The sequence below is a fragment of the Trifolium pratense genome, linkage group LG5 (assembly GCF_020283565.1).
Source record: "Trifolium pratense cultivar HEN17-A07 linkage group LG5, ARS_RC_1.1, whole genome shotgun sequence".
Lineage (NCBI taxonomy): Eukaryota > Viridiplantae > Streptophyta > Magnoliopsida > Fabales > Fabaceae > Trifolium > Trifolium pratense.
This window is the reverse complement of record NC_060063.1, coordinates 51,955,806-51,977,036: the sequence shown is the minus strand read 5'-3', so window position 1 is coordinate 51,977,036 and position 21,231 is coordinate 51,955,806. Positions and strand designations below refer to the sequence as shown.

General features: G+C 36.3%; 1 protein-coding gene and 1 non-coding gene across 2 annotated transcripts; both read right to left on the bottom strand.

Annotated features, from left to right (window-relative positions):
• Positions 1–8,035: 8,035 nt before the first annotated feature.
• On the bottom strand, positions 8,036–10,423 carry LOC123883919 (L-type lectin-domain containing receptor kinase S.1). The gene has a single exon (XM_045932879.1). The coding sequence runs from the start codon at positions 10,277–10,279 to the stop codon at positions 8,342–8,344; it is 1,938 nt and encodes a 645-aa protein (XP_045788835.1). The 5' UTR covers positions 10,280–10,423; the 3' UTR covers positions 8,036–8,341.
• A 2,064-nt stretch (positions 10,424–12,487) lies between these two features.
• On the bottom strand, positions 12,488–12,558 carry TRNAG-GCC. Its single transcript has one exon. It is a non-coding gene; the product is annotated as a tRNA-Gly (tRNA).
• Positions 12,559–21,231: the final 8,673 nt, after the last annotated feature.

Genomic DNA, 21,231 nt, shown 5'->3' with positions numbered 1-21,231 from the left:
CTTAGGCCAGTGCATAGAGAGATACAGTCTAAACTTTCCTTCGAGTCAACATAAGCACACAACTAGGAAAGAAAGTAGAACGATGCTAAGCTATTTGAACTTTCCTTCGAGTCAACATACACACACAACTAGGAAAGAAAGTAAGGAAATCCATCAGATGAAGAGAAAGGAATTCATCAGATGAAAAGATAGCTAGCACGTAAGCATCAGAGGCATGCAACAGCGGAACATAACACATCTTAGCCTCAAAGTACAGATAGAGAGAAATAAACTCTCACATAGTGGATTCAAGATCGGAGAAATAAACTCCTTAAAATTTAAGCAACGCCACAGAGAATAGGAAAAATAAATTCCTATATGAACACTTCAGACATGCATATCATAAGTAGTAGAAAAATAAATTCTACCTACTCCCCCTCAATATATGCATAAACTTCACTCCCCCTCAACATATGCATCATAAAACAAACATGCTATACTAGATGCTATAGCATTATGCATCACATCATGCACAACAGACATTACTCCCCCTTTTTAGCCATAAATTCTGACAAATAAAGTCAGTATCACACAGTAGGAGCAGAACTTCCACAAAGTTATCAGATCATAGAGAAACATAGAGTGTAGAGAGAATCAGAGCATAAGAACTCATAAAGTGCACATTACAGACCATAAGGGCATAGAAAACCTGGAGTATCGGAGCCAACAGACATGGATTGTGCATGTTACAATCCAGAGAGCATCAGGGCGTAGCCCAACAAAATTAAAATCCGAAAGGACATGCAAATAAAGCATAAGCAGGTCACATAGAAGGACTTGCGTCAGAGTCCTCCTCCTCTACCTCAGTATCACCACCTGCAATATCACTAAGAACACCAGGATTGACATTGAAAAAACACCTTAAGGTCAACAATCATTTGCTTCCTAGGCAAAACATCAGTTGACTGATTGACAGATGATGCAGCATAGTCTGCAACATGTGTACCCTCAAACAATCATGCAGAACAGTTTCATCAAGAATATAAAAACCAAAGGCAAAAGGTGATCTGGTCCCTACAACATATATAAACCTAGTTGGAGCCCAGTTGCAGTTTTCATCAATCCAGCTGCATTAATCAAATCAACAAGCTTTTGGCATTGTAAAAAAAATCTTCACTTAAATTCCTTTCCACAGCAAGCTCCTCAAAAGCTTCTTCTTTGGCTCAGAAGGCCCAGTAATCTTACTCCACTGTCTTTTAAGACCATAGATTTTCTTTTCCTTGGCAGTCTTGACAGGAACATTAGAAACAACTACACCTTTACCAGCATTGCTCCTTAACTTCCTAGTACTAGAAGCAGGAGTCCTCTCAGTAAGGTTGAGATTGTCCACATAAATAACATTTGAATCTTTCTCAGCAGATTCATCAACATTCAAAGGAACAAACATAGTTTTACCCCTATCATCAACATAAGGGATCACATAGATATCATTAACAAAAACATTATCAGTAGTTGTTGCTTCAGAACCCTTTTCTTTGTCAGGAACAATAACATCATCTGGAGACTCGGGTATAACAATGTCATCCAAATTTTCCCGTGCTGCAGATGTTGTAGCATCATGTGCAACATCTTTCTCAGGAACATTCTTCTTGACATGTTCCAACACAAAGTCATCTTTGACCTCAGTTGGAGCGCTAATATCATTACCAACAAATGTTAAACACAGCAGGGGAGAACACCACATAACTTTCTCTGACAAATACTTTCTCTCCACAAGAAACATCCTTATCATCAACAAACACACAATTCTTACCAAATCTTCAGATGTTTCAACATTACCCATAACAGCGTGCATTACTAAATAAATTGAAGGGAAAACTGCACGCCACACTTGCAATAATTGCTATAACTCTTCAGATAGGCAAACACCAAGTTTGCCTCGCAATTTTTCAAATTGGACCGCATCTAGAGCCTTAGTAAAAATATCAGCCAGCTGTTCTTCAGTGGCAATATGCTCAAGAGTCACTATACCTTCTTCAACTAGATCTCTAATAAAATGGTGCCTAATATCAATATGCTTCGTCCTGCTATGTTGGATAGGATTCTTTGAAATATTGATGGCACTAAGATTGACACAGTACAATGCCATAGCATCTTGTACCACATTGTACTCCAGCAACATTTGTTTCATCCATAATAGCTGGGAGCAGCTACTACCAGCAGCTATGTACTCAGCTTCAGCTGTAGATAAAGATACACAGTTCTGTTTCTTGCTGAACCAAGATATAAGGTTGCTGCCCAAAAAGAAACAAGCTCCTGAGGTGCTTTTTCTATCATCTGCACAACCTGCCCAATCAGCATCACAATATCCTACTAGCATAGAGTTCTCACCATGAGTATACAAGATCCCATAATCACATGTACCATTCACATACTTCAAAATTCTTTTCACTTAAGCAAGATGACTCATCTTTGGCTCAGCTTGGTACCTAGCACATACTCCTACAGCAAAAGTAATATCAGGCCTGCTGGCTGTAAGATATAATAAGCTTCCTATCATGCTTCTATAAAGGCTTTGATCTACATCAACTCCCTTTTCATCTTTGGTAAGCTTTAAATGGGTTGCTGCAGGTGTTCTTTTATGAGCAGCACTTTCCATTCCAAACTTTTTCACTATATTTCTTGCATACTTACTTTGAGAAATAAAGATAGTGTCTTCCATCTGCTTTACTTGGAGCCCAAGAAAGTAGGTTAGTTCACCTACAAGACTCATCTCAAATTCAGACTGCATTTGCTGCACGAAATGCTGTACCATCTCATTAGACATTCCTCCAAAGACAATGTCATCAACATAGATTTGTGCTATTAGAATTTTGCCTTGATCTTCTTTCACAAATAGAGTCTTGTCATTTCCTCCTTTCCTGTAGCCTTGACTAACAAGGAACTCAGTCAATCTTTCATACCATGCTCGAGGTGCTTGTTTTAATCCATAAAGAGCTTTCTTTAATTTGTAAACATGATTTGGAAAGCTTGGATCAACAAACCCCTTTGGTTGTTCCACATATACTTCTTCATTTAAGTACCCATTGAGGAAGGCACTTTTCACATCCATTTGGAATAACTTGAATTTTAGAATGCATGCCACTCCTAGAAGTAATCTAATGGATTCAAGACGAGCAACCGGAGCAAAAGTCTCATCAAAGTCTATCCCTTCAATCTGTGAGTATCCTTGTGCAACCAGCCTTGCCTTGTTTCTGGTCACAGTTCCACTTTCATCAGACTTGTTCTTATAGACCCATTTGGTACCAATTACATTTGCATTTTCAGGTCTAGGAACCAAGTCCCAAACTTCATTCCTCTTGAACTGATTTAGCTCTTCTTGCATAGCATTTATCCAGAACTCATCAGTCAGAGCTTCTTTCACATTTTTTGGCTCAAATTTAGACACAAAACAAGCATTAGAAACTAAGTCAAGTGTCCTTCTAGTAGTAATTCCTTGATTGGGATTACCAATAATCAGATCTGTAGGATGATTCTTTTGAGTACGAGTAGAAGGTCCTTTCTTTGGAGTAGCAGAGATTTGTTCAGATGCAGTAACCTCTGTATCATTCTTTGATTCATTAGTAGTTTCACAATCTACATCACCTGTTATAGATGCTGTAGCATCTTCTGCATCATCTTCAGCAGTTTCACTTGAGGTGTCATCTATTACCACATTTATAGACTCCATCATGGTTTTGGTTCTATTATTATATACTCTGTAGGCTCTACTATTTGTTGAGTATCCCAAGAATATGCCCTCATCACTTTTAGGATCCATTTTGGTTCTTGGTTCTCTATCAGACAAGATGTAGCATTTACTACCAAACACATGGAAGTGCTTAACAGTAGGTTTCCTCTCCTTCCATAATTCGTACAGAGTAGTTGTTGTTCCAGATCTCAGGGTGACACGATTATGAATATAGCAGGCAGTATTCATAGCTTCTGCCCAAAAACCATGTGACAGCTTCTTTGCATGTAACATTACCCTTGCAGACTCTTGTATAGTTCTATTTTTCCTTTCTACTACACCATTTTGTTGTGGTGTAATGGGAGATGAGAATTCATGTATGATGCCTTCAGAGGCGCAGAAGTCAGAGAAACTGGAGTTCTCAAACTCCTTACCATGACCACTTCTGATCCTTAATACCACATTGTTTTTCTCCCTTTGAAGTTGAATACATAGATCTTTGAACACATCAAAGGTTTCTGATTTCTTTCTAATAAAATTTATCCAGGTGTATCTAGAAAAGTCATCAACAACAACATATGCGTACCTTTTACCTCCCAAGCTTTCAGTTTGCATAGGACCCATCAAGTCCATGTGTAGAAGTTCAAGAACTCTGGTAGTGGTAAGATGCTGCAGCTTTGGATGTGGCATCTTGGTTTGCTTTCCAATCTGACAATCTCCACATATGCTACCTTCTTCAATTTTGAGATTTGGCAGTCCTCTGATGGCTTCTTTAGATATTGCTTTCTTCATGCTTCTTAGATTGAGATGACCAAGCTTTTGGTGCCATAGTTTTACTTCATCTTCTTTAGTGATTAAGCATGTTGACATATTTGCTTCTTCTTGGGGAACCCATAGATAGCAGTTGTCTTTTGATCTGACACCTTTCATCAAAATCTCACCTTCGTTATTTGTAACCAGACATTCAGATTTGGTGAAGTTTACTTTCATTCCTTGGTCGCATAGTTGACTAATACTTATCAAATTTGCAGTCAATCCTCTTACTAACAGCACATTGTTTAGTTTAGGCAAGCTATTACTTCTGAGCTCCCCTATCCCAACAATTTCTCCTTTTGCACCATCACCAAAAGTAACAAAGCTGGTTGAATAAGACTTTATACCGACAAGAAATTTACTTATTCCGGTCATGTGTCTTGAACAGCCACTATCGAAGTACCAGTCTTCCCTTGATGAAGCTCTAAGTGAAGTGTGAGCAATCAGAGCAGTAATCTCTTCAGGTTGAGTTGTATCACTTTTCTTCTCATTTTCACCTTTAGGTTTCCATTCTTGTTGTGTAGGGGCAGTTGTGGAAACAGGTTTGTGCTGAGGACGTCTGTTAGGGTACCCATATAGTTTGTAGCAGTAAGGCCTTATGTGCCCTTTTCTACCACAGTAATGACATCTCCAAGCATGGTGCTTTCTTCTATTTCTTGACATGGGATGCTGCGGCTTCTGATAAGGCATCCTTTGCTTTTGAGTTTCTTTGGGCTCCATGTACATGAGGTCAGGACTGTAATTTTTGAATTTGTTGACATTCTCATAGCTAAGCCCAATATTTCTAGGCTTTTGAACATTTTTCTCTAAGATTTCCTCCAGTTGTCCATCAGCCTTATGAAGTTTGTCAAGATGCTCATCATCTTTATACAACATGTCAGAGAATTTTCTCAGCCGCCAGATGTCAGTATTTAATTTTTCAATGACTTCCTTAGCTTCTTCAAGATCAGAGGATAGATAATTTACCTTCTTTTGAAGTTCCTCCATCTTTGAGATATTCTCAAATTTTTCTGCTTTTAACTCATTGATGGTTACCTTTTGTTTCTCAATAACCTTGCAGATCTCAAGATCAGAGGACAGAAAATTTACCTTCTTTTGAAGTTCCTCCATTTTTGAGATATTCTCAGATTTTTCTGCTTTTAACTCATTGATGGTTACCTTTTGTTTCTCAATAACCCTGCAGATTTCTTCACTTTTAAGACAAAGTTCCTTGTAGGATGCAGCAAGTTCTTCATAGGTTACCTCTCCATCATCAGATTCTGTATCAGATGTAACAATACCTGTTAAGACTGAGATATGTTTAGCAGTTACAGATGCTGTATCATCTTCTGAGTCATCATCCTCAGACCAACTGACAGTTAGCCCTTTCTTTGCTCTCTTCTGATATGTTGGACACTCAGGTCTGATGTGACCATATCCTTCACATTCATGACATCGAATGTTTCTGTTTAAGTTTGATTTTTCATCACCTTTTGGTTTTCCTTGACTTTCATTGCTGCGCATAGTGCCTGGAGCATTGTTTTTGAAATTTGATCTGGGTCTCTTATCCATTCGTTTCAGAACTTTGTTGAATTGTTTTCCCAATAACACCATGGCCTCAGAGATACTCTCATTAGATTCTTCTTCATCCTCCAGTTCTTCTTCATTATTTTTAGATGAGAAGGCAATGCTCTTATTTTTCTTTTCACTTCTTCCATTTGCAACACTTTCATAAGTTTGGAGTGATCCAACCAGTTCATCCAGCTTCATCTGAGATATGTTTTTGGCTTCTTCCATAGCTGTGACTTTCATATCAAATTTCTTTGGAAGTGATCTAAGCATTTTCCTTACTAACTTTTCTTCGGGAATTTTCTCCCCCAAAGCATCAAATTGATTATCATAGTCTAGAATAGTCATATGAAAATCTTGAATTGTTTCTTCCTCCTTCATACGTAAATTTTCAAACTGAGTAGTAAGAATCTGTAATTTTGACATTTTTACCTGAGGAGTACCTTCATGAACAGTTTCAAGAATCTTCCAAGCTTCCTTTGCTGAGACACATTTTTTGATTAGTTTGAAGATGTGTTTATCTACCCCATTGTATAATGCATATAATGCTTTTGAATTTCCCAAAGCGAGCTCATCCTCTTCTTTAGACCAGTCCTCCTCAGCTTTTAGTTCAAGTGTTGGCTTTCCATCCTTGTCAATGACCACAGGGGGGTCCCATCCTTTCAGAACAGCCTTCCAAGTTTTGCTATCCATAGATTTTAGGAAAGCAATCATGCGTGATTTCCAATAATCATAGTTGGAGACACCAACTAGAAGCGGTGGTCTGCTTACAAGCCCTCCTTCCTTTTCAATGTTGCCAGACATTTTCCCTGGAGCTCACCCTATAACCAGAAAGGGTGCCTGCTCTGATGCCAATTGAAATCTGGCACGCAGTGAACACAATGCTGCACAAGATGCTATAGCACACGTTGCAGCAAGACAGTCGCAGAACACAGTAAATAAATAAATAAATTGCAGAACAATAAATAAGACAGGAAATTGTTAACCCAGTTCAGTGCAACGTCACCTACTCTGGGGGATACCAATCCAGGAATGAATCCACTATAATAGCTCTAGTTCAAAGCCCTCGACCAACACCCGGTACTTGACTTATCACCTAGACACTACCCGTGCAATCCTATCTAAGAACCTCTTAGATAATGAGACCCCGTCCCAAATTCCCTCTAACAACACGTACTATGTTGCTGTCAATAATAATAATCAGGATGGAGACACTCTCCTAAAAACTAGACCACACTCTTGCTTAAAAGCTTATGAGTGAATCACACACACTAACTCCGTGCTTCAAAGCTTAGGAGTAGCTTACAATAAACAACACAAACACAGTCCTAAACTTGCATCAGATTGACACAAGAAAGGCTGACAAAAGACACAAACTCTAAACCTTAAAAACTCACACTTTGTAAAAAACACGGTTTAGAATACATGAGTAGAATAGCTTGAGGCTTCACATATTTATAGTCTTCAATTGTCTTGATGTCCAAGTTAGGTCTTCAGACTTGTACAGCTGTGAGAAATTTCGGCCCAACCCTAAATTAATTTCAAAAATATAATTTGTTTGTTTCATGTTGTACCAAACAAAAAAACGCCAAAAATATAATATAATTATATTTTTGTTTTAAATCACTTTCCTTTGACCGACTTCAATAAAACTTGCTGAGTAAGTCTCGTCTTGCCTAGACGCACGTGCCTGAATATATAATTGAAGCAAATCTTGACTCAGATTTGAAATAAAAATTCTGCACGAAAACAGAGCTTCAGTATGCTGTACTATAATGCTACAGCATCTCAGTTCAGCATCTGGCTGGTTGGCTTTTGCAAAATGTAGCCAATCAAAACACCAACAATCACTCATCAAAGCACTCTTCTTCAAAGAGTATAGTTGTGAATTGTGATGTCTAACGCCTCACAATTGTTCACATATGAATGTAATCAAAACACTCCACCTTGTAAACTGCTTCTAGATATGCAAAATAGTTATTTATTCATCAAAGGAAGGATAATGAACAATAATGGAAAGCAACTAAATCACACTTTCACAAACAAGTGCTAAATTTCCTAACACAACAGTTATTGTGTTTAATCTAATATACTTGTTGACTACAACCACATAATCACAATAACAATTTCAAAGCTCGGGTTTTGATCAGGTACTATACACATTACAAAGGAACTGATTAAACGTGGAAGTAATCTAATAATTATCACACACAATCCAGAAAAATCCAGTCACCAAATATTCCAACTATATGCAGTGAAGTCACTAGTCAATCAAATAGGGGAGTTGGATTGCAAAGGCGCCTCCTCATCCGATTCCCCGCCACCACCACCATTATCATCACCGCGAGCCAAATCGGACAAAACTTTCCCCGGTGCATCCGCAACATCCTCGCCAAGAAGAAGCGCGACAACTTCCTTCATAGTCGGCCTCCTATTTGGCTCCGGATGACAACAAGCCAACCCAAGCTTCAACACCATCTCCATATCACCCACATCATACTCACCCTTCATCCTACTATCCGCAGCTTCAACTACACACCCTCTTGCATACAACTCCCTAACCCAATCAATAAGCACCACTTCCTCATCCACCACCATCGCCTCCAAAGGCCTCCTTCCACAAGCCACTTCCAACAACACCACTCCAAAACTATACACATCACTCGCTGAAGTCGGTGCCGCAACGTTCGCTATTTCCGGCGCCAAATACCCTATTGTCCCCACCACACGTGTAGTATTAGGAACTTGCCCATGTTGGTAAAGCTTAGCCAAACCAAAATCTCCCAATCTTCCTCTCATATCAGCATCCAACAAAATATTACTAGATTTAATATCCCTATGAATAACAACCTGATCCCAACCATGATGAAGATAGTTAAGCCCTTCTGCTACATCAACAAGAATCCTACGGCGCTGATTCCATCCCAAAACTTTCTCAGGTTTATCAAAAACCCACTTGTTTAAACTTCCATTAGGCATATAATCATAAACCAACATAAGTTCATTACCCTTTCTACACCACCCCTTCATCTGCACTAAATTCTTATGCTGAAGCCTTCCCATACTTGAAATCTCTGCCATAAACTCTCTTAACCCTTGTTTAGAATCATGATTAACACACTTAACCGCAATCAATGTTTTATTCACCAACGTTCCTTTGTAAACTCTTCCAAACCCTCCAGAACCTATAAGCTTCTCATTATGAAAATCCTTTGTAGCTATGCATAGTTCCTCATAAGAAAATCTATGAGGCCAATACTCCATTTCCCATTCTTCCACATCATCATCCTCTTCATCATTTCTTCTTCTTTTCCACCATAGAAAATATAATAAAACCAAACTAAAACACACTAAAACAAAACAACCAACTACAATCCCAACAATAGCTTTACCCGAAAGCGAATTCGACGATTCTCGTTTAAAAACCGGTAAATTCGTCGTGTTTAACTCCTTAGCAGTTCCTGAATCACTAAAACTCCATGCTAAAACTCTTTGAGCTTCAATCCAATTCGTTTTCGAAGCTGAAAAACCAACAAACATTTCAGGAGAAAGATAATTACTTATATTCGGATCTCTATAAGTAAGCGTCGGTTTCAAAGGCCGTGAAACCCCAACCGGAGCAACTGTAACATTAATCTCCAAACTATCAACATTAAATTCAATCCAAGCTCGAACATTTTCGCCGCTATTCATCTGCACCGGTACAAATTTCCCGGTGGAGTTATAATACCCAGCAGGTGTTTGTGTTTTTGACTCAATATTATTGAGATCGATTCCGATGTGATTGTTATCTTGATCGTTGAACTCAGGGTTTCTTCCGGTATCGAATTCGACAGCGAAGAGAGGGAAAATGGTTGGGGTTACGGCGTTAGTGAATAAACCGAAGTATTGACTAGCGATAGCGCCTGGAGGGGAAGTTGTGTTGCATAGGAAAAAAGCGAGACCGAAACCGGGGCTGTTAGGGTTTTGAGGTAAGATAGAGAAGATGAATGAAGTGGAAAAGGAAGTGATTGGGATTTTGGAAGGATAGAAGAAACGACCGAGAGAGAATTGGTTGGAGTCGTTTGTCATACGGATTACGGAGGATTCGATTCGGGTGTCGTTGATGAGTTTGATTTTGGTGGTTGTGTTGAAGGAGTTGTAGATGAAGTCGAGGGAGTGGATGGTGGGGATGAGGAGGAGGAGGTGGAGGAATAGTAGGGTAGACATGCCGGGAAATTTGTTCGCCAGCGAGTGTGTGGAGTGGGAATGTGGGATGTTACATTGCTTGGTTGGAAAATGGTTGTTAGTTGAACTTTGAATATTCAACGACACTGTGCGATGTGCGATATAGTTGACGGATGATTTTGTTTGACTTACACGAACATACTAGTAGATTACAAGTTGACTGATATTTTATTTTATTTTATTTTTAGGCTTAACTATATATTTAATCCTTACGTTTATTTTAGGTTTTAATTTGGTCATTTCTGTTTAAAAAGTATCAATTTGGTCCTTACGTTTATTTTAAGTTTCAAGTTAGTTCTTTCAGTTAGTTTTGTCACTAACACCGTTTGAACAGTATACGTGTCAGTGTGTCCAAGTGTCACGTGTCAGTCCACATATGCAAATTGACTGTCACATGTGACAAAATTGACGGAAAGAACTAACTTGAAACCTAAAATAAACGTAAGAGACCAAATTGATACTTTTTAAACGTAAGAGACCAAATTGAAACCTAAAATAAACGTAAGGGATCAAATGTGTAGTTAAACCTTTTTTTTATTATCAAGAAATTTAGGATGAAGGATGGTGGCCGGAAGGAAATACCTTAGAGCTCAAAAATTTATGGATGATTTATATGATATAAATAAATTATAATATTTGAATTTAACGGTGAATTTTGTAAATTTCATATTCGTTATAATGTTATTCGAGATTTGTGCACCATGCATCACTTCTTTCACTTTTTTATGTTAGAAAAAGTCACAACAAGCCACAAGTCCCAAATTTGCTAAGGCCGACTCAAATTGTCAATTCCCTCCCTTTGTATTTGCAAACAAAGAACTCTGACACAAATATAGGTGAACAATCATTTTAATTTTTGAAAGTGCATCTCGTTGTTATATTGATTTATAAATAAATATATAAAAATAATGTAAAGATGTTTCTGACTAAAGAAAAACATATTTGATGACCAAATAGACTATCTAAAATTAGATACAATGACCAAAATGACTAATAAAAGAGACATTTGTTGACTTTTAATTTTGATACATTCACCACAAATATGATTGAGAATAGTACATTTTTAGGGACTAAAATAATGGTTTACCCAAAAATATAAAACTTCCTTTCCTCTATAGAGAAAATTTCCTCCATTAATGCATGTTTGAAATATACGACATAACTAATTTTGTGATTATTCTATGTCGAGGAGGAATACGTGGGATTATCCCACTAGATACATCTTAGGCCAAGATCAACAACTTATTACTAGAGAAAGTCAAGAGAAGTGATTTTCACTTTATTATTGACAAAATCCAATCTAGACTTACTTCCTCTTGGAAGAACATACTGTTAAACAAACACGAACACTTAGCATTAGGTTCTTCCACCCTCTCCTCCCATTCCCTCATACTACATACAAGTTGATTGGCTTCCTCAAAGCATCTGTGACGGTATTGATCAAATCACTCGTAACTTTATCTAGAAAACTCCAACAACAAAGATATACATTTGGTAGGTTGGAATAAAATTGTTATTCCAAAGTAGTGTGAAGAGCTGGGGATCCGTCCAACTATGGAAGCAAATACCTCCCTCCTAGGAAAACTCGTTTGGGATATCATCAAGCAATCCTCATACTTAGATTCTCTACACTCAGCTTTCTCTGTTAGTTTATGATATCATCAATAACAACCACATCAAGTCAACGCTTCTATCAAAGACGTATCCATCTGGATCAATAACAAGAATGACACTTAGACTACAAAAAAATGGCTACAATAATTTTTTTGGTTAGTTTCATATTTAATCATATAAAAAATAGTAATCAGACAAGAAACTCTTCTTATAATATAGGGAGATTAGGTAAAAGATGGTCGTTTTTAATATTATTTTTAGTCTATTAGAAAAATGATTGGTAATGTTTTATGAGTATGTTATGTATGTTCTTTTCTTTGGGTAGAAAATGTGTTCTTTTTATTTGGTAGAAAGTAGGAAATATGTTCTTATGCACCTTCTACTTGTGTTATATTATAATGATCTCCAAGTTGAAGATATAATGATACTGTTTTCTTTTTAATACGTATACGTATTATTTACTGCTAAAAGAGTAAAAAAAAACAAAGGGAGCTCAGAGGTATTTTTATTCATCCAGTATTTCAGGATAGGTGATGTTACCCAACACCACTGTTAATTTCATCATAGCTCCGAAATTGCACCAGCCGGGAATCGAACCCGGGTCTGTACCGTGGCAGGGTACTATTCTACCACTAGACCACTGGTGCTTCGTGTTGTAACAATGGATTTTTCGATATATAGAGCTACCTCGTTACTGTGCGTGTAACGTGTTATTCTTTTCTTAGATTTTCTTTCGTGGCTTTTATATCCCCATTGTTAAACAACACCATTATACAATTTGTTCAATAACTTCATGGATCAAATAAAGTCAATGAGCCAATTAGGGGTTCTTTTAAGGTGACTTTATGTAAAGGAAATAAATATTTTCTATATTGTAAGGTGACATATTTCTCTATTGGAAAAGATGAATTAGATGAAACCATTTTGCTTTGTCTTTTGAATCATCATGGTTTCGTTGCCAGGTTAAATTCCAAATTTTAACACTCTTGATAAAATACTTATGATTGAGTTATCATTAATTCAAACTTAATTGACAAAAATGTCCAAATTACTGAATCAAACGTTATGATGGTGTTAGAACTCTGATCTCTGATATGTATGAGTTTTTTTAATGATTTGTTATTACATCGAAGTATAAAAAAATTACCCATGAGTCACTAACTATACTTATGATTCACTAATCATCTCTATAATATCAAACAATTGTCAATTGTTTTGGGTTAAGAACAATTTCACAAATGAGTTGGAGACCACACTTTAACCCAAAACCTTAAGGTGTTAGGTTTATGGGTCCCATCACTTATAAGTGTTCAACCTCCACTTTTCTAAGCAATGTGAGACTTAACCACTCACACTTACCACAACACGGAGAGAATTTTTACCTACTCTTGTTAGTCTTTTTCTTTCTTCTTTTATTTACCATGTTCTAGATGTGAAGTTTCTACCATCATTTAACGGTAATTAATTTTTATCGAAAAAATTGTGGAGCATAAAATTGTGGAGCATAAGAGTTGCATAATTTTATATCATTAGAATAATATATATATAACCTAACATACAAAAGAATTTTAACCTAGGGAACATGTGGCCCATGGTGGCGGCAGAATCATGCAAAAATTTCATTTGTTTTGAGGCTTGTTTTGATATTTTTGGTTTTTCTTCTCATAATAAGCGGCAACAATTTTTTTATATAACATAATTTTATTGATTTTAATCATGCATAAACTTTAAAAAAGACATCAAAATCAATTAAAATACTGATTGTTGTGCCTTTTGAATGTTATGTCAAATATATTCTTATTAAAAACTACGAATTGTTTTTTTATATAAAAAATTGTGAAATGTTTTGTCTTGTAAATGTAGCTTAAGTGATATTATATTTTAATTTAAAAAGACAAAAAAATACATGTTAATATTAAAAAGACAAACATTTTAAAGGAGAACAAAAATGTCTTTATAATTTGTATAAAAACATCTTAATTGTGAAAACATGTTCAATTTTAAAAAGATCGAATTGAATAAAATATATAAATAGAATTTATAATTTGTAAGATAATCAATATTTTATTTAAGACCTTCAATTTTAAGTTAAGAAACAAAAAGAAGCCAACAAATTAAAATTAGTTTAATGGTGAGAAATTTGAATACTATGCATGAGGCTATAGGTTAAAAAATCACCACGACCACGAGTATTAATCTTCATCATCTTTTATTTGTTTCATTTTCTTTATTACGGAATACTTTATATATATAATTTTAAAAATATAATTATAAAAATGTGACATTAATTATGTCCAACTTTTTTTTAATATATCTCTAAATATTTAAAAATTATATGATAAAAGAAATAAAAAAATAAGAGGATGTCAACTCTCTCAATACTCTATTGTAAAATTAAAATGAGAAAGAAATATAAAATGAATATGTAAAAATAATACTTCAACAGGTCTTATTTATAAGCAAAAATCAACAAAAAATTTTGGCCTTAAATATAAGCAAAAATTACAAAAACCAAGTTTATTTAACGTTATTCTTCCAAAATTACCCTCATTAATTATTCTACTTTTTAAAATAATTGTAGAATTCCAATGCAAATTTAAAATCACTTTAAAAATTGTAGTAAAAAGTTTACATAAAATAAAGACAAAAAATATATTGTGCAAAGGAAAATATTTACATAATACTCCACTCCAATGTATTATCCATTTATCCATATAGTATACTCTACTCTAGCTAGAGACAGTGTCTTGAAATGTGGGGTAACATTAATTGAATGTGATGAATGAATTATGAATCATATAATAAGAAGAAGAAGCATGCATGTAACTATGTAAGATTGTGAGACAGAAGCACATGAAACCGATCGAGTCAGCATGAACTAAATCATGAAACAACACGCGTCAATAGTAAGACAAAAGAGAACCCACACTCAATTCATACGTGGAGTTATTGTTTATGTTAGTGACCGGTAATGTACCACCATGAATAAGATGAGATGACACATACTTAAAATATTGTGGTCTCACAAGGATCAGGATATTGTCAGGTCCATATGAGTGGTCGTAATGTACACTGTTTTTTGATTTAATTAGTTAACTATCATTTGTTGTAACCAACATATATTCACAGGCAACTTCTATTATGCACAAGTTGATCAAGTGGTGCACGGTGCACCACTTATCAATAACCCTATAACGAATATGAATTTTATAAAATTTACCGTTGGATAGAAAGTTTATATTATATAGATCATCCATATAAATTTTTAAAAAAATTGAAAATCATTTTATGTGTTATCGAGACATAACAAAATTAACGGTATTTAATAAAAATTCATAAACCGTTAATCTTGGTGAGTCTAAAAAACATATCAAATGATTTTCCATTTTTTAAAAAATTTATATGGATGATCTATACGATATAAACTTTATATCCAACGGTAAATTTTATAAAATTCGTATTCGTTATAGAGTTATCGACAACTGGTGCACCGTGTGTTAGGAATGGTTAGCTTGTGCCTTAAGAAATGGCTGCAGCCTGAGCCAAGCCATGCCTGCTGGCCTGCAGATGGGCGCGCGCGTGCCAAGCCTGGCCTGCCTTGCCTTGCCTGCAGGCTTGCATAGCCAACTGGTTGGCTTGAGCTGCAAGCTAGTGTACTTTGCCTATAAAAGGCTTTATGATCAATGGAATAAACGAGCTGATTACCCCTAAAAACAACAATTGGTATCAGGTTCTCTCATCTAGGGACCTGAAGAGAGAGAAATTGCAATTTCCTAACCAAAATCAGTTACAACCATTTTTGCAACCGTTTTCCGTTAGATTCATCTTCGTTCTTCCTCGTTCTTTCTCATCTGAAGCCTCTTCTCATCATCAATGGCGGAAGCAACGAAGTATAATCACACAAAAGTTCCCAAATTTGATGGCTATTACGAGCATTGGGCAATGCTAATGGAAAATCTCATACGATCGAAGGAACTTTGGAGTTTAATTGAACCAGGCATCGCGGTGGCGCCACCTGATGCAACAGCCGATCAATTGCAAGCAATTGAAGCACTCAAATTGAAAGACTTGAAGGTAAAGAACTACCTCTTTCAATCTATTGATCGTTCCATTATGGAAACGATTCTTGTTCGAACCACATCCAAAGACATTTGGGATGCTATGAAACGCAAGTATCAAGGTTCTACGAAGGTGAAACGTGCTCATCTCCAAGCATTGAAGCGTGAATTTGAGGTTCTTGAAATGAAAGATAATGAATCAGTGGAATAGTATTTCTCAAGAACTCTTGCAATTGCAAATCGCATGAGTGCACAAGGTCAAACACTGCAAGAAGTTGAAGTTGTTGAAAAGATCTTGCGATCTATGTCCTCAAAATTCAATTATGTGGTTTGCTCCATAGAAGAATCCAATGATGTTACAGCTATGTCCATTGATAGCTTGCAGAGTAGTTTGATTGTGCAAGAACAAAGAATGAAGAGACAGATTGAAGTTACAGATGAGCAGGCTTTGAAGGTCTCAAATCCTGAGAAAGGTTATGGTAGAGGGAGAGGAAGAAACAATGGTGGTAGAGGTCGTGGCAGAGGAAGGCAAAACAAAGAGTTTGTTGAATGCTTCAAATGCCACAAGCTTGGACATTATCAGAGTGAATGCCCTGAGTATGAAGGTAATGTTCATTATGCTGAATATAATGGTGAAGAAGAAATGCTGCTTATGTCTAGAACTAGTCAAGAATCAAAGGTTAATGCAATTGAACCATGGTATCTTGACTCTGGCTGTAGTAATCACATGATAGGTCATCAAGATTGGTTTATTGATTTTGATGATAGCTATAGAGATTCAGTCAAACTTGGAGATGATTCAAGAATGGCTGTGATGGGAAAAGGTAGTGTTAGATTGAAGATTAATGATCTGGTCCATGTGATTACCAATGTATACTTTGTTCCTGGTTTAAAAACCAATCTTATTAGCATAGGACAATTGCAGCAGAAAAGAGTCACAGTTATCTTCAAGGATGATGTTTGCAAGATTTATCATGAAGAAAAGGGTTTGTTGTTCTCTACTGCTATGTCTAGCAATAGAATGTATGTGATTTCTGCAACTGTTATCAACTCTAGATGCTTGTTGTCTGCAAAACAAGAGTCAACTGTGTTGTGGCATGGAAGATATGGTCACCTACATTTCAAGGGATTGAATACCCTATCTAAGAAGCAAATGGTTAGGGGACTACCAGAGCTTGAAGAAATAGAAGATAATTGTGTTGATTGCTTGGCTGGTAAGCAATCCAGAGACTCTATCCCAAAACAAGCTAATTGGAGAGCTTCTGCAAAGCTTGAACTGGTTCATTCAGATATCTGTGGCCCTATTACTCCTCAGTCAAATGGAGGAAGCAGGTACTTCAAGACATTCACAGATGATTTCAGTAGAAAGACCTGGATTTATGTGTTAAAAGAAAAGTCTCTTGCATTTGAATGTTTTCAATCTTTTAAGGCCCTTGTTGAGAAAGAAGCTAAGTGTGCTATACAATGTCTTAGGACAGATAGAGGTGGTGAATACACCTCTAAAGCCTTTAGTGACTTTTGTAGTAAGGAAGGGATTAAGAGACAATTAACTGCAGCTTATACTCCTCAGCAGAATGGAGTTTCTGAGAGGAAAAATAGAACATTGCTGAACATTGTAAGAAGTATGATTCATGCAAAGAATGTGCCCAAAAGATTCTGGCCTGAGGCAGTGAAATGGGCAACATATGTGATGAATAGGAGTCCTACACTCAGTGTGAAAGATATGACACCAGAGGAAGCATGGAGTGGGAGGAAACCATCTGTGAATCACTTTAAGGTCTTTGGATGTGTGGCTCATGTTCATATTCATGACAGTCAAAGAAAGAAGTTGGATGACAAGAGCAAAAAGTGTGTTTTGCTTGGTGTTAGTGAAGAATCTAAAGCATACAAGCTTTATGACCCTATTGAAAATAAGATCATAATCAGTAGAGATGTAATCTTTGAAGAATCAAAGAGCTGGAATTGGAGCAAGCCAAAGAAGCCAGCTAAAACTGGTAATGAATGGGAAGAGATTGATTCAGCAGATGGAAGTAATGATGAGGAACCAGCTTGTACTGATGAACAAGCTACAGCTATCAACAATGAAAATGTGGTTAATGAGACATCTAGTGATAGTGAAGCTGAGAGAAGTTCACCACTTGGTCCAAGAATAAGAAAACCATCTGTAAGATTGAATGATTATGTTACTGGTCAAGCTGCAGAAGTTGATGAGGATGAGTTGGAACTGCACAATCTTGCAGTGATCAACACTAACAATGATCCAAATTCATACAGTGAAGCAGTAAAACATGAAGTTTGGAGACAAGCAATGGATGTTGAGATGGAGTCAATCAAGAGTAATGATACTTGGGAGCTCACCACTCTACCAGCTGGTTGTAACTCCATTGGTGTGAAATGGATATATAAAACAAAGTTTAATGAAAAGGGAGAAGTAGATAAGTACAAGGCAAGATTAGTAGCTAAGGGCTACACACAGAAGCATGGCATAGACTATCATGAAGTTTTTGCACCAGTGGCAAGATGGGACACTATCAGATCCATTCTAGCAGTTGCAGCTAATAATGGATGGAAGATATTCCAACTGGATGTTAAATCTGCTTTCTTACATGGTGAATTGACAGAAAATATCTATGTAAGTCAGCCATTAGGGTATATCAGCAAAGATAAGTCCATGGTGTATAGATTGAAGAAGGCCTTGTATGGACTAAAGCAAGCTCCAAGGGCTTGGTATAGTAAAATTGAATCTTACTTCAGTGCAGAGAAGTTTGAAAAATGTCCATATGAGCATACCCTATTTGTCAAGTATGGTATGAAGAATGAAATCTTGTTGGTAAGTTTGTATGTAGATGATTTGATCTACACTGGAAACAATCAAGGATTGATGGATGAATTTAAGTCATCTATGAAGAAGAAGTTTGCTATGACTGATTTAGGAAAGATGAGATTCTTCCTTGGTGTGGAAGTTATTCAAAGTAGCAATGGAATCTTCATTACTCAGCAGAAGTATGCAGCAGAAGTTTTGTCAAGGTTTGGCATGGAACACTGTAATCAAGTAAGCAGCCTGTTGAAAGTACAAAAGTAAGTATGTTTTTATCGTCTCCACAGGGACTGATGCGATATCGATGCCGTTCAACAATTAATATAATTTCAAGTAAAGGATTTCAAAGATGGTTGATTACGAAAGTTGCGAATACATGAAAGTAGTAAAGATGATTAATTTGACAGAGAGATTAAATTGTTGGGATTAGATTTCAATCACTCATTCATACATATTCCCCTAATCAGTTACACAAGTTCTAGTCATCTATCAATATTATCACGTATCGCTCGTCGAACGTTTCCGTGTCCAGATAACGCCGAGATATCTATTGCATCTATTAACCTCTGATGTCTCGGATCGTCAATCAATACAATAACATTAAGATTCGATACTCTAAGTGAATATTAAACCTAAATCTATGTCTAGAATTTAGAGTTCAATAGATATTATCCTAGTTCTTAGATTCAAAAGGCATATGTCTATAACAATTCAAATCAAAGATTAAAACAACGAAAACAAAGATAACATCAATATTGAGAGACAACTAAAACCATATATAAAACCATGATCAATAGAAATACATACTAATAGAGCAATTTACACCTAATCCCAACAAAAGTGTCTTTAACTACTCATTACCATGATAGCTTTACACAAATGAGAAGAAAAGAGATGAAATAACAACACCGATTAATTTCTCGAACAGTTGGTGTGCATCCAACTCGTTTCCTCCGTCGTTCTATGCTCACTCTCTGCCTTTCTCCTCTATTTTTAGCTCTCTGTTCTCTCGTGTGTGTGTGAGAGTGGAATTGTGAATGGCCGATGTGTTGCCCTCTTATAAGCTTTCAAAACTTCACACTTAAGTATAGTACCGTGCCTTGTCACTTGGTTTAAGAAACATAAGGTTCATAAGGTAGTGCCACTTGACTGCTATGCTGCCAGTTGACTGCTATGTTGTTACCCATTTTCTTTTCTTACTTTCTTTGTCATTAAGAATTTGTGCCACTTGACTTAGTTAACCGCCTCTTGCTCTTCATTCTATTAATTTAGAAACAAAAACATTACTAATTAATATATAATTATAATAGTTATTATAAATTATATCAACATATTTTCTACAAAATAAAGTTAATAAGTGTCTTTAATTTAAATCCCTTATAAGTAAAATTGACACTTATCATTAATCTCATAAAAACCTACAAAAGTGAAGTGAAATAGGTGAAAATAGTTAAAATACTAATTTGTTAGTAAAGACTAATATTTACAAATAATTGGGGTTTTTACTTCAAATAACTTTATAAAATAAGTCAATAAGTGCTTAAAATATATAGGTAAAATCACTGATATTTGGCACTTATCACAGCCCTATAGTCCCTGGTTGCAAGCTTGTTAGAGATGAAACTGAGCAAGGAACAGATGTAACTGTCTATAAGCAAATGGTAGGGTGTCTAATGTATCTTCTTGCCACAAGGCCTGACTTGGCCTATTCAGTTTGTTTGGTGGCAAGATTCATGGAAAGGCCAACTGAGATGCATGTCATTGCTGTGAAGAGAATCATGAGATATCTGAAAGGTACTTTAGGGTTTGGAATTTTGTACAAGTCTAAATCCAATCCAGGTTTGTGCTTGAAAGGGTGGTGTGACTCAGATTATGCTGGTGATTTGGATGATAGGAAAAGCACTACTGGTTTTGTGTTCATGTTGGGAGGTGGTGCTATTTCTTGGTCTTCAAAAAAACAGCCTATTGTGACTTTGTCAACCACTGAAGCAGAATATGTGTCAGCTGCAGCTTGTGCTTGTCAAGGAATTTGGTTGAAGAATGTGCTGAATTACTTAAAGATGAAGCAGTCTGAATGCACTTTGATCTATTGTGACAACAGCTCCTCAATTAAACTTTCAAAGAATCCAATTATGCATGGAAGATCAAAGCACATTGATGTTAGGTTTCATTTCCTTAGAGATCTCACTAAGGATGGAACTATTGAGTTGGTTCACTGCAGAAGTGAAGAGCAGCTAGCAGACCTGCTCACTAAGCCCTTGAAGTTGGAGTCCTTTTGCAGGTTAAGGGAGGGCTTAGGCATGTGTGATGTTAATAGCTTAGTGTATTGAACATTTGTTTAGTTTTGCTGTGTTTGTTTTTGTGTTTGTGTATGTTCAATTAAGGGAGGGTATGTTAGGAATGGTTAGCTTGTGCCTTAAGAAATGGCTGCAGCCTGAGCCAAG